Below are 13,137 nucleotides of genomic sequence, written 5' to 3'. Positions count from 1 at the left end.
CCCCCCCATCATCAGTGTACTTTAGCTTTGGTATTGGTATCCCATAAGTAATGGATGACCCGTGGACTGAACACACTTAACAAGAGAAAACATAATTTATGCTTACCTGATAAATTTATTTCTCTTGTAGTGTGTTCAGTCCACGGCCCGCCCTGTCTTTTTTTGAGGCAGTTCTAAATTTTAATTAAAACTCCAGTCACCACTGCACCCTATAGTTTTTCCTTTCTCGTCTTGTTTCGGTCGAATGACTGGATATGACATGTGAGGGGAGGAGCTATATAGCAGCTCTGCTTGAGTGATCCTCTTGCAACTTCCTGTTGGGAAGGAGAATATATCCCATAAGTAATGGATGACCCGTGGACTGAACACACTACAAGAGAAATAAATTTATCAGGTAAGCATAAATTATGTTTCTCCAACATAGGTGTGTCCGGTCCACGGCGTCATCCTTACTTGTGGGATATTCTCCTCCCCAACAGGAAATGGCAAAGAGCCCAGCAAAGCTGGTCACATGATCCCTCCTAGGCTCCGCCTACCCCAGTCATTCTCTTTGCCGTTGTACAGGCAACATCTCCACGGAGATGGCTTAGAGTTTTTTAGTGTTTAACTGTAGTTTTTATTATTCAATCAAGAGTTTGTTATTTTGAAATAGTGCTGGTATGTACTATTTACTCAGAAACAGAAAAGAGATGAAGATTTCTGTTTGTATGAGGAAAATGATTTTAGCAACCGTAACTAAAATCCATGGCTGTTCCACACAGGACTGTTGAGAGCTACTAACTTCAGTTGGGGGAACAGTATGCAGTCTCTTGCTGCTTGAGGTATGACACATTCTAACAAGACGATGTAATGCTGGAAGCTGTCATTTTCCCTATGGGATCCGGTAAGCCATGTTTATTACGATCATAAATAAGGGCTTCACAAGGGCTTATTAAGACTGTAGACTTTTCTGGGCTAAATCGATTCATTATTAACACATATTTAGCCTTGAGGAATCATTTTATCTGGGTATTTTGATATAAGAATATCGGCAGGCACTGTATTAGACACCTTATTACTTAGGGACTTTCCCAAAGCATAAGCAGAGCCTCATTTTCGCGCCGGTGTGGCGCACTTGTTTTTGAGAGGCATGGCATGCAGTCGCATGTGTGAGGAGCTCTGATACTTAGAAAAGACTTTCTGAAGGCATCATTTGGTATCGTATTCCCCTTTGGGCTTGGTTGGGTCTCAGCAAAGCAGATACCAGGGACTGTAAAGGGGTTAAAGTTTAAAACGGCTCCGGTTCCGTTATTTTAAGGGTTAAAGCTTCCAAATTTGGTGTGCAATACTTTTAAGGCTTTAAGACACTGTGGTGAAAATTTGGTGAATTTTGTACAATTCCTTCATGTTTTTTCGCAATTGCAGTAATAAAGTGTGTTCAGTTTAAAATTTAAAGTGACAGTAACGGTTTTATTTTAAAACGTTTTTGTACTTTGTTATCAAGTTTATGCCTGTTTAACATGTCTGAACTACCAGATAGACTGTGTTCTGAATGTGGGGAAGCCAGAATTCCTATTCATTTAAATAAATGTGATTTATGTGATAATGACAATGATGCCCAAGATGATTCCTCAAGTGAGGGGAGTAAGCATGGTACTGCATCATTCCCTCCTTCGTCTACACGAGTCTTGCCCACTCAGGAGGCCCCTAGTACATCTAGCGCGCCAATACTCCTTACTATGCAACAATTAACGGCTGTAATGGATAATTCTGTCAAAAACATTTTAGCCAGAATGAACACTTGTCAGCGTAAGCGCGGCTGCTCTGTTTTAGATACTGAAGAGCATGGCAACGCTGATACTAATATCTCTGAAGGGCCCCTAACCCAGTCTGATGGGGCCAGGGAGGTTTTGTCTGAGGGAGAAATTACTGATTCAGGGAACATTTCTCAACAGGCTGAACTTGATGTGATTGCATTTAAATTTAAGTTGGAACATCTCCGCATTCTGCTTAAGGAGGTATTATCCACTCTGGATGATTGTGACAAGTTGGTCATCCCAGAGAAGCTATGTAAAATGGACAAGTTCCTAGAGGTGCCGGGGCTCCCAGAAGCTTTTCCTATACCCAAGCGGGTGGCGGACATTGTTAATAAAGAATGGGAAAGGCCCGGTATTCCTTTCGTCCCTCCCCCCATATTTAAAAAATTGTTTCCTTTGGTCGACCCCAGAAAGGACTTATGGCAGACAGTCCCCAAGGTCGAGGGAGCGGTTTCCACTTTAAACAAACGCACCACTATACCCATAGAGGATAGTTGTGCTTTCAAAGATCCTATGGATAAAAAATTAGAAGGTTTGCTTAAAAAGATGTTTGTTCAGCAGGGTTACCTTCTACAACCAATTGCATGCATTGTCCCTGTCGCTACAGCCGCATGTTTCTGGTTCGATGAGCTGATAAAGGCGGTCGATAGTGATTCTCCTCCTTATGAGGAGATTATGGACAGAATCAATGCTCTCAAATTGGCTAATTCTTTCACCCTAGACGCCACTTTGCAATTGGCTAGGTTAGCGGCTAAGAATTCTGGGTTTGCTATTGTGGCGCGCAGAGCGCTTTGGTTGAAATCTTGGTCGGCTGATGCGTCTTCCAAGAACAAGCTACTTAACATTCCTTTCAAGGGGAAAACGCTGTTTGGCCCTGACTTGAAAGAGATTATCTCTGATATCACTGGGGGTAAGGGCCACGCCCTTCCTCAGGATCGGCCTTTCAAGGCAAAAAATAAACCTAATTTTCGTCCCTTTCGTAGAAACGGACCAGCCCGAGGTGCTACGTCCTCTAAGCAAGAGGGTAATACTTCTCAAGCCAAGCCAGCTTGGAGACCAATGCAAGGCTGGAACAAGGGAAAGCAGGCCAAGAAACCTGCCACTGCTACCAAGACTGCATGAAATGTTGGCCCCCGATCCGGGACCGGATCTGGTGGGGGGCAGACTCTCTCTCTTCGCTCAGGCTTGGGCAAGAGATGTTCTGGATCCTTGGGCGCTAGAAATAGTCTCCCAAGGTTATCTTCTGGAATTCAAGGGACTTCCCCCAAGGGGGAGGTTCCACAGGTCTCAGTTGTCTTCAGACCACATAAAAAGACAGGCATTCTTACATTGTGTAGAAGACCTGTTAAAAATGGGAGTGATTCATCCTGTTCCATTAAGAGAACAAGGGATGGGGTTCTACTCCAATCTGTTCATAGTTCCCAAAAAAGAGGGAACGTTCAGACCAATCTTAGATCTCAAGATCTTAAACAAGTTTCTCAAGGTTCCATCGTTCAAGATGGAAACCATTCGAACTATTCTTCCTTCCATCCAGGAAGGTCAATTCATGACCACGGTGGATTTAAAGGATGCGTATCTACATATTCCTATCCACAAGGAACATCATCGGTTCCTAAGGTTCGCATTCCTGGACAAGCATTACCAGTTCGTGGCGCTTCCTTTCGGATTAGCCACTGCTCCAAGGATTTTCACAAAGGTACTAGGGTCCCTTCTAGCTGTGCTAAGACCAAGGGGCATTGCTGTAGTACCTTACTTGGACGACATTCTGATTCAAGCGTCGTCCCTTCCTCAAGCAAAGGCTCACACGGACATCGTCCTGGCCTTTCTCAGATCTCACGGATGGAAAGTGAACGTGGAAAAGAGTTCTCTATCTCCGTCAACAAGGGTTCCCTTCTTGGGAACAATAATAGACTCCTTAGAAATGAGGATATTTCTGACAGAGGCCAGAAAAACAAAGCTTCTAGACTCTTGTCGGATACTTCATTCCGTTCCTCTTCCTTCCATAGCTCAGTGCATGGAAGTGATCGGGTTGATGGTAGCGGCTATGGACATAGTTCCTTTTGCGCGCATTCATCTAAGACCATTACAACTGTGCATGCTCAGTCAGTGGAATGGGGATTATACAGACTTGTCTCCGAAGATACAAGTAAATCAGAGGACCAGAGACTCACTCCGTTGGTGGCTGTCCCTGGACAACCTGTCACGAGGGATGACATTCCGCAGACCAGAGTGGGTCATTGTCACGACCGACGCCAGTCTGATGGGCTGGGGCGCGGTCTGGGGATCCCTGAAAGCTCAGGGTCTTTGGTCTCGGGAAGAATCTCTTCTACCGATAAATATTCTGGAACTGAGAGCGATATTCAATGCTCTCAAGGCTTGGCCTCAGCTAGCGAGGGCCAAGTTCATACGGTTTCAATCAGACAACATGACAACTGTTGCGTACATCAACCATCAGGGGGGGAACAAGGAGTTCCCTAGCGATGGAAGAAGTGACCAAAATCATTCTATGGGCAGAGTCTCACTCCTGCCACCTGTCCGCTATCCACATCCCAGGAGTGGAAAATTGGGAAGCGGATTTTCTGAGTCGTCAGACATTGCATCCGGGGGAGTGGGAACTCCATCCGGAAATCTTTGCCCAAGTCACTCAGCTGTGGGGCATTCCAGACATGGATCTGATGGCCTCTCGTCAGAACTTCAAAGTTCCTTGCTACGGGTCCAGATCCAGGGATCCCAAGGCGGCTCTAGTGGATGCACTAGTAGCACCTTGGACCTTCAAACTAGCTTATGTGTTCCCGCCGTTCCCTCTCATCCCCAGGCTGGTAGCCAGGATCAATCAGGAGAGGGCGTCGGTGATCTTGATAGCTCCTGCGGGGCCACGCAGGACTTGGTATGCAGATCTGGTGAATATGTCATCGGCTCCACCTTGGAAGCTACCTTTGAGACGAGACCTTCTTGTTCAGGGTCCGTTCGAACATCCGAACCTGGTTTCACTCCAGCTGACTGCTTGGAGATTGAACGCTTGATCTTATCGAAGCGAGGGTTCTCAGATTCTGTTATCGATACTCTTGTTCAGGCCAGAAAGCCTGTAACTAGAAAGATTTACCACAAAATTTGGAAAAAATATATCTGTTGGTGTGAATCTAAAGGATTCCCTTGGGACAAGGTTAAGATTCCTAAGATTCTATCCTTCCTTCAAGAAGGATTGGAAATAGGATTATCTGCAAGTTCCCTGAAGGGACAGATTTCTGCCTTGTCTGTGTTACTTCACAAAAAGCTGGCAGCTGTGCCAGATGTTCAAGCCTTTGTTCAGGCTCTGGTTAGAATTAAGCCTGTTTACAAACCTTTGACTCCTCCTTGGAGTCTCAATTTAGTTCTTTCAGTTCTTCAGGGGGTTCCGTTTGAACCCTTACATTCCGTTGATATTAAGTTATTATCTTGGAAAGTTTTGTTTTTAGTTGCAATCTCTTCTGCTAGAAGAGTTTCAGAATTATCTGCTCTGCAGTGTTCTCCTCCTTATCTGGTGTTCCATGCAGATAAGGTGGTTTTACGTACTAAACCTGGTTTTCTTCCAAAAGTTGTTTCTAACAAAAACATTAACCAGGAGATTATCGTACCTTCTCTGTGTCCGAAACCAGTTTCAAAGAAGGAACGTTTGTTGCACAATTTGGATGTTGTTCGCGCTCTAAAATTCTATTTAGATGCTACAAAGGATTTTAGACAAACATCTTCCTTGTTTGTTGTTTATTCTGGTAAAAGGAGAGGTCAAAAAGCAACTTCTACCTCTCTCTCTTTTTGGATTAAAAGCATCATCAGATTGGCTTACGAGACTGCCGGACGGCAGCCTCCCGAAAGAATCACAGCTCATTCCACTAGGGCTGTGGCTTCCACATGGGCCTTCAAGAACGAGGCTTCTGTTGATCAGATATGTAGGGCAGCGACTTGGTCTTCACTGCACACTTTTACCAAATTTTACAAGTTTGATACTTTTGCTTCTTCTGAGGCTATTTTTGGGAGAAAGGTTTTGCAAGCCGTGGTGCCTTCCATTTAGGTGACCTGATTTGCTCCCTCCCTTCATCCGTGTCCTGAAGCTTTGGTATTGGTTCCCACAAGTAAGGATGACGCCGTGGACCGGACACACCTATGTTGGAGAAAACAGAATTTATGTTTACCTGATAAATTACTTTCTCCAACGGTGTGTCCGGTCCACGGCCCGCCCTGGTTTTTTTAATCAGGTCTGATAATTTATTTTCTTTAACTACAGTCACCACGGTACCATATGGTTTCTCCTATGCAAATATTCCTCCTTAACGTCGGTCGAATGACTGGGGTAGGCGGAGCCTAGGAGGGATCATGTGACCAGCTTTGCTGGGCTCTTTGCCATTTCCTGTTGGGGAGGAGAATATCCCACAAGTAAGGATGACGCCGTGGACCGGACACACCGTTGGAGAAAGTAATTTATCAGGTAAACATAAATTCTGTTTTTTGCCAATTCCTCATGTGTGTGATAATTTGGAGGAGAATTGGGGGAATATTCAAAGAGTACCAGTCTTGAGGGTCAGCAGAAACATTGACCCCAAGGTATCTAAATGAGTTTGTAACTGTTTTTTAAAAGGAATTTCTATCAGAGAATTTTTTGTTATTTTCAGCCAGAGCAATTCAGACTTCAGATTATTGACTTTATAGCCTGAGAATTGACTGAATAGCTCGACTATTCTCATAATCTTTGGGATATTTGAAGAAGTGTTAGACATGTAGATTAATAGGTGATCCGCGTAAAGGGCCAACTTCACCTCTTTTTTTTCTGGATTTTTATGCCTTCGATCTGTTGCCTGATTTTAATGGCTAGAGGTTCGATTGCGAGATCAAAAAGTAATGGCGACAGAGGACAACCTTGCCGGGTACCTCTTTCCAGCTTGATTATATTTGACTCTTTGTCTTAGGAAGTCATTGCTGAACCCAAACCGGTATAACGTGTCTAACAAGTGGTCATGATGCACGCAGTCAAACGCTTTTTCGGCGTCAATAGCTAAGACTGCGGCATCAGGATAATCTTTCAACAAGCTACTATCAGAGTTTTTAAAATAGTCAATGAGCAATAATAATTGTCTGATCTTTGCGGCCGAACTACGGTTAAAAAGGAACCCAGTCTGATCTTTATGTATATTCTCTGCTAGCCCTTCCTGGAGTCATTTAGCCAAGATGGAATTAAACAGCTTGTAATCGGTATTTAGGAGGGCAATCGGCCTGTAGGACTCTTTTTTGCAAGGATCCTTCCCTGACTTAAGTATAAGGATTGTCTGAGATGCTGCAAAGTTAAGAGGGATCTGAGAATCCTCAATATAGTAGAGGTTAAATAGTTTTGTTAAATGAGAGACAAGTGTCGGGACCAGGTTTTTATATATTTTATCTGGAAGAGCATCCGGCCTGGGGCTTTATCCGATTTTAGTGACTGAATGGCTTGATTTACTTCCAGTTCTGAAATAGGGGAGTTTAACTTAAGATTAAATTCAGAACTGCTACTTGGGAAAGTTATACCCTCCCAAAATTTTTCATGCGCTCCTATTCCCGAGGAAGTGGAAGAGTAAATTAATTTGTAATACTGGTATAAGGATTCAAAAATTTCTTTAGGTGAAATGAGTTGATTCCATTTATCCTGTATCGATTCGATTACCAAAGAATGTTTACAGTTTTTCACTAGTTTTGATAGTAACTTGCCCGATTTATTGCCGTATTTATATAATCTTGCTTGATATCTTAGTTCTGCTTGTGATGTGTGGGATATTAGAAAAGTATCACGTTCTCTCTGCCCCAATGTATCTTTTCCAATTATCATTTGAGGGGGAGCTTAAATATCTGTTATAAGCATTTATTACGGCTGCTGATAATTCCCTTTCTTTCAGTCTAGATTCCCTCCTAAATCTGGCCGTTTAAGCAATGATTTCTCCTCTTTTGCAGTTTCCCAAACTGTCGAAAAACTGGCAACTGAACCAATATTAAGTTGAAAATATTCATCCAGTTTAGTCATTAGCCAATTTCTAAAATTTAGATTTTTAGTCAAGTATTTTGGATAACAAAAGCGTGGCGCTCGATCGTAGGCGTTTACACAGGGGATATCTAACATTATTGGGGCATGATCCGAGATACAAATTTCAGATATTGAAGCTTTTGCCCCGATCTTATAGAGACTATCACTTGTCAGCATGAGGTCAATTCTTGAAAATGATTTGAAGACTTTGGAGTAACAGGTGTAGTTTCTAACATCCGGATTCTGTGCTCTCCATATGTCTCTGACTGCAAGATTATATGAAATGGAGTTAAACAATTACGCTTCCAGATTATCCTTTTTTGTTTTCCCTTGGAGAGTTCCTCGCCTTAACCTATCCAAAGGATAGCGAGGAGACATATTAAAATCACCTGCTAAAATCAAATGCCCCTCTGCCACCTGTAGAATTTTGGCTTGGAGAGAGTCCCAATAATTTGAGTCAATTATGTTAGGTGCATATAGATTACAAATGGTATATATTGAATTTGCAATCCTCAGTTTAAGAATTAAGCGTCTGCTATTGTTAGGAAAAAAGGAGTAGCAATTCTTTTGGGGAAAAAGCTAACATATGTCACCTTACTATTTATAGATGGAGTGAAAAAAACCTTGGCTACCCTGCAAGATTTTAGTTTCATAGATTCTTCAGTATTTGTGTGTTTCTTGTAAAAAAGCAATAGACGTATTAAGTTTCTGAAGGTGTGTTAAAATTGTTTAACGTTTTATGGGTGAGGCAATGCCCCCTACCTTCCATGAATCTAGAAGGGGGAAGGTGTGTTAAAATTGTTTAACGTTTTATGGGTGAGGCAATGCCCCCTACCTTCCATGAATCTAGAAGGGGGAACTACAGAAAGGTAAAAAAAAAAAAAAAAAATAATCCAACCCCCCTGAACCCCCTCTTCCGGGGGGGTATCAACCACATCTCCATAGTAAAAATAATCTTTAATGGATCTGAGTCCATGTGGTGCCTTGATTAATTGAGACATAATACACACCTTGTCTTAATATAATTTGATCCCATATTCCGCTAGTTTCTTCTCTGCCTCTAATACCGAGTCAAAGAAGAAAGTATGACCTTCAAGCGTAACTTTAAGTCTAGCAGGATAAATGGCCGTGGTCTGCCATCCACCTTTATCATCTTGCCACAGATTGGGGTTAGTTCCCTTCGCAGCGAGGAAGTTTTGATGGGGAAATCTTGAAAGAGCAAGATTTTGGTATCATTATAAAGAGGGTTGATTTTTGCGATAGTATTGCAAAAACAACACTGTATCTTGATAAATAAAAAATCTTGCGATAAACGGTCTAGGTTTAGCAAGGTTTCTCAAGTTATCCAGCGATCTCCCCAATCTGTGGACTCTCTCAATGACAAAAGGTGACTGAGATGGAGGAATATTTAATAATTGTGGCAAAATATGGGTCATTAGTTTCATAAGATCTTCTTGCTGACTGGATTCTGGGAATCCAATAACTCTAAGGTTATTCCTTCTTGACCTGTTTTCAAGATCATCTAGTTTAGTCTGAATTTTAATTAACTTGTTCTGATTACCCTCGATTTTTGGTATATAGGCTTTGTCACATCTTCCAAGTCTGAATTTCTCTGTTCGGCTTCCTGAAGCCTTTTAGAGAAATGTCTAACTTCTGTTGTTAGCGTTAAGATGTATTGTTTTATTTCAGTTTTTAATAAATCAAATTTGGGGGTTATAATACTAGAAACTAAAGATTGTGAGTCCTGGACAGTCATAAGGTTTTGAGTGTTTGTTGAGATAGTTTCGGGATGGACTTCTACCAGGGTCTCGGTAGAATTCTTGTTCATGTGATCCCTGTGTTTAGTTGCCTTGCCTGGATTAGATTTGGACGTGAAGGACGGTGAGGTGATACATTTGTCCATAAAGGTAGTGCAAATACAAAATTAGTGATAGAGGAGGGGAAAAAAAAGTATATTCACAGTGAAAGTCTCTCTCCTCAGTCAGTGAGGGACCCGGCGCGAGAAACCGCCAGTGGGTTAGCTGCAGGGAATAGGAGCTTGCACAACACGACCTAAGCACAGGCTCCTCCTCCGGAACTCTCCTAGAAAATGCAATTTTAAACAACTTTCTATTTTACGTTTTATCAAATTTATTTGTGTTCTTGGTATGCTTTGTATACTTAGGTAGGCTGAGGAGCAGCAGTGCACTACTGGGAGTTAGCTGCTGATTGATTGCTGCACATATATGCTTTGTGTCATTGGCTAACCCATGTCCCTTATAATAATATATGGGGGGCGTGATAAATATTTTTTGATACATAAAAAAAGTGTATTTGTATATTTAATTTATATCTTATGACAAATAATGGTCTTGGTCTAGTTGTTTGTACCCTTAAAGGGACATTTACACTAGGATTTTTCTTTGTATATATGTTTTGTAGATGATCCATTTATATAGCCCATATTTTTTTTTTTTTTTTGTTTAATTTAAATGTACAATTTTGCTTATTTTTAAATAACATTGCTCTGATTTTCAGAATCGTAACCAAGCCCCAAAATTTTAGGAGAATACTGATGTATAACTACTCCAGCTTGCTCCTATTTGTGTAAAGGGTCTTTTCATTTGCAGAGGAAGGGGAAGGGAGGAGTGTCTGCTTTTTCCCACTTGCAGTGGGTGTTCCAGCTACCTTTTTAACAGAGCTAAACTGGAAACTTCTAAGTAAGTTTTTAAAACGGTTTTATGCTGGATTTTTAAATCAGTATCTGTGCATATTATTCTTTATAGTAGTGTCTATTGCATGCAGTTATATGAAAATTGGTGTATACTGTCCCTTTAATGATCTAGTGCAGAGCTTGATAAATCAAGCAAACCAAAACACCTAGAATTTTACTTCTGGCTTTGTATATCTATGTACTAAAACTCTTTACTGATTCCCAGCATTTTTTCTGGCTCCTAATTATTAAATAATAATCTTAAAAACACAGGGTCTTGTGGTATATGTATTAAAATATGCATGTGGTTTTGGACTTCAACCACAAAAGTTAACGATTTTGTTATTATATGACCACATTTATCTGTGAAATGGTGGCATGAAACATACCAAAATGGGGCTAGATCAATAACTTGTGTTTTCTACTTAAAAAATATATAAAGTTTTGACAGGTAAATAAAAAAAAAAATCCAAGGCTCAATTTCTGTTTAAATGGAGTGATAGCAAAAATGCTTAAAATGATCTGGTATTTTGGGCAAGTTCTACTCTGAAAGTCCCTGTAACGAAGGAGTTAATACAGTTCCTGGTGGTTTCTTGGAATTTTCAACTTTTCCTTCATTTACCATATTTGTGTTTGAGAGCAGTGTTTACTTGCATTTAAGTTTGCACAGCAAATTCTTTAACTTGGTGGGTAAATTAAAGGTATTTTCTTTTTTATTTTATTTACGGTAGAGCAGTGTGTTGTGTTTTGTTAAAAACTGTTTTGCTATCTGTTAAGAAACCTGCATATTTTACTTTTAGAAGCTCATGGGAAGTTATCTGTTTGTTGACTTCCCTGTTTAATTGTAAGATTTTAGTTGAAGCTTTTTACAATTGTAGTTTGCTTTAATGCTATCAGCTTATACTTTTGTTTGTCTTGTAGAATGATTTTGCAGAAAGAAGGTGCACGTTCCCTGTTCAGAGGGCTAGGTCCTAACTTAGTTGGTGTGGCTCCGTCCAGGTATGGTAATATCTCTAAATATCTTATAAAACTGGAATTATGTTTTCTTTAACATATGTGAAAATTTCAGACAGCTAGGAGAGTGCCTATCTCTCAGTTTGTAGTGCTTCCAATTGTAATTCATGTTCACATCCCTGCATACAAGCATTAATTTATTGCACACAGGACACCATCATTATTTAATAAATATTTTGAATACAACTGTTGGTTGTGGGAAATAAATCCAAAATAATCCAGAGTCAAACTACCCACACGTGAGAACCAGCATTTAATCCCTTGAATTCTACTAGTGCCCAATAGACTCTGGGGATCTAAAAAAAATCCTGACTTATCAAGGGAAATCAGTGACATATATAACATGTCAAGTTTCACATTCTCTTCAGGAGCTACGATTGGTTCCTCATAATTTCATACCTTCCTAAGGTTGGACGCCAATGAGATATAATATTATATTATAAATTAGGATTCAATATTTCTTTCATGTAATTAACAAGAGTCCATGAGCTAGTGACGTATGGGATATACATTCCTACCAGGAGGGGCAAAGTTTCCCAAACCTTAAAATGCCTATAAATACACCCCTCACCACACCCACAAATCAGTTTTACAAACTTTGCCTCCAAGGGAGGTGGTGAAGTAAGTTTGTGCTAGATTCTACGTTGATATGCGCTCCGCAGCAAGTTGGAGCCCGGTTTTCCTCTCAGCGTGCAGTGAATGTCAGAGGGATGTGAAGAGAGTATTGCCTATTGAATGCAGTGATCTCCTTCTACGGGGTCTATTTCATAAGGTTCTCTGTTATCGGTCGTAGAGATTCATCTCTTACCTCCCTTTTCAGATCGACGATATACTCTTATATTTACCATTTCCTCTACTGATTCTCGTTTCAGTACTGGTTTGGCTTTCTACAAACATGTAGATGAGTGTCCTGGGGTAAGTAAGTCTTATTTTCTGTGACACTCTAAGCTATGGTTGGGCACTTTATTTATAAAGTTCTAAATATATGTATTCAAACATTTATTTGCCTTGACTCAGAATGTTCAACTTTCCTTATTTCCAGACAGTCAGTTTCATATTTGGGATTATGCATTGAATTATCATATTTTTTTCTTACCTCAAAAATTTGACTTTTTTCCCTGTGGGCTGTTAGGCTCGCGGGGGCTGAAAATGCTTCATTTTATTGCGTCATTCTTGGCGCGGACTTTTTTGGCGCAAAAATTATTTTCCGTTTCCGGCGTCATACGTGTCGCCGGAAGTTGCGTCATTTTTTGACGTTATTTTGCGTCAAAGATGTCGGCGTTCCGGATGTGGCGTCATTTTTGGCGCCAAAAGCATTTAGGCGCCAAATAATGTGGGCGTCTTTTTTGGCGCTAAAAAATATGGGCGTCATTTTTGTCTCCACATTATTTAAGTCTCATTATTTATTGCTTCTGGTTGCTAGAAGCTTGTTCACTGGCATTTTTTTCCCATTCCTGAAACTGTCATTTAAGGAATTTGATCAATTTTGCTTTATATGTTGTTTTTTTCTTTTACATATTGCAAGATGTTCCACGTTGCAACTGAGTCAGAAGTTACTACAGGAAAATCACTGCACAGTGCTGGAGCTACCAAGCTAAGTCTGCTATAAA

At 40.7% G+C, this 13,137-nt stretch overlaps 1 protein-coding gene across 1 annotated transcript in view; it reads left to right on the top strand.

The window, feature by feature from the left end:
- The window catches only part of SLC25A36 (solute carrier family 25 member 36), a 275,775-nt gene that overhangs the window by 158,452 nt on the left and 104,186 nt on the right, over positions 1-13,137 (top strand). Inside the window, exon 3 of the mRNA XM_053709978.1 lies at positions 11,435-11,512. Within this exon, the coding sequence (XP_053565953.1) occupies positions 11,435-11,512 (78 nt within the window). The remainder of the gene's footprint in view (positions 1-11,434; positions 11,513-13,137) is intronic.

The sequence above is a fragment of the Bombina bombina genome, chromosome 4 (genome assembly GCF_027579735.1).
Source record: "Bombina bombina isolate aBomBom1 chromosome 4, aBomBom1.pri, whole genome shotgun sequence".
NCBI classification, from domain to species: Eukaryota; Metazoa; Chordata; class Amphibia; order Anura; family Bombinatoridae; genus Bombina; species Bombina bombina.
This window is presented reverse-complemented; position numbering and strand designations above follow the sequence as displayed.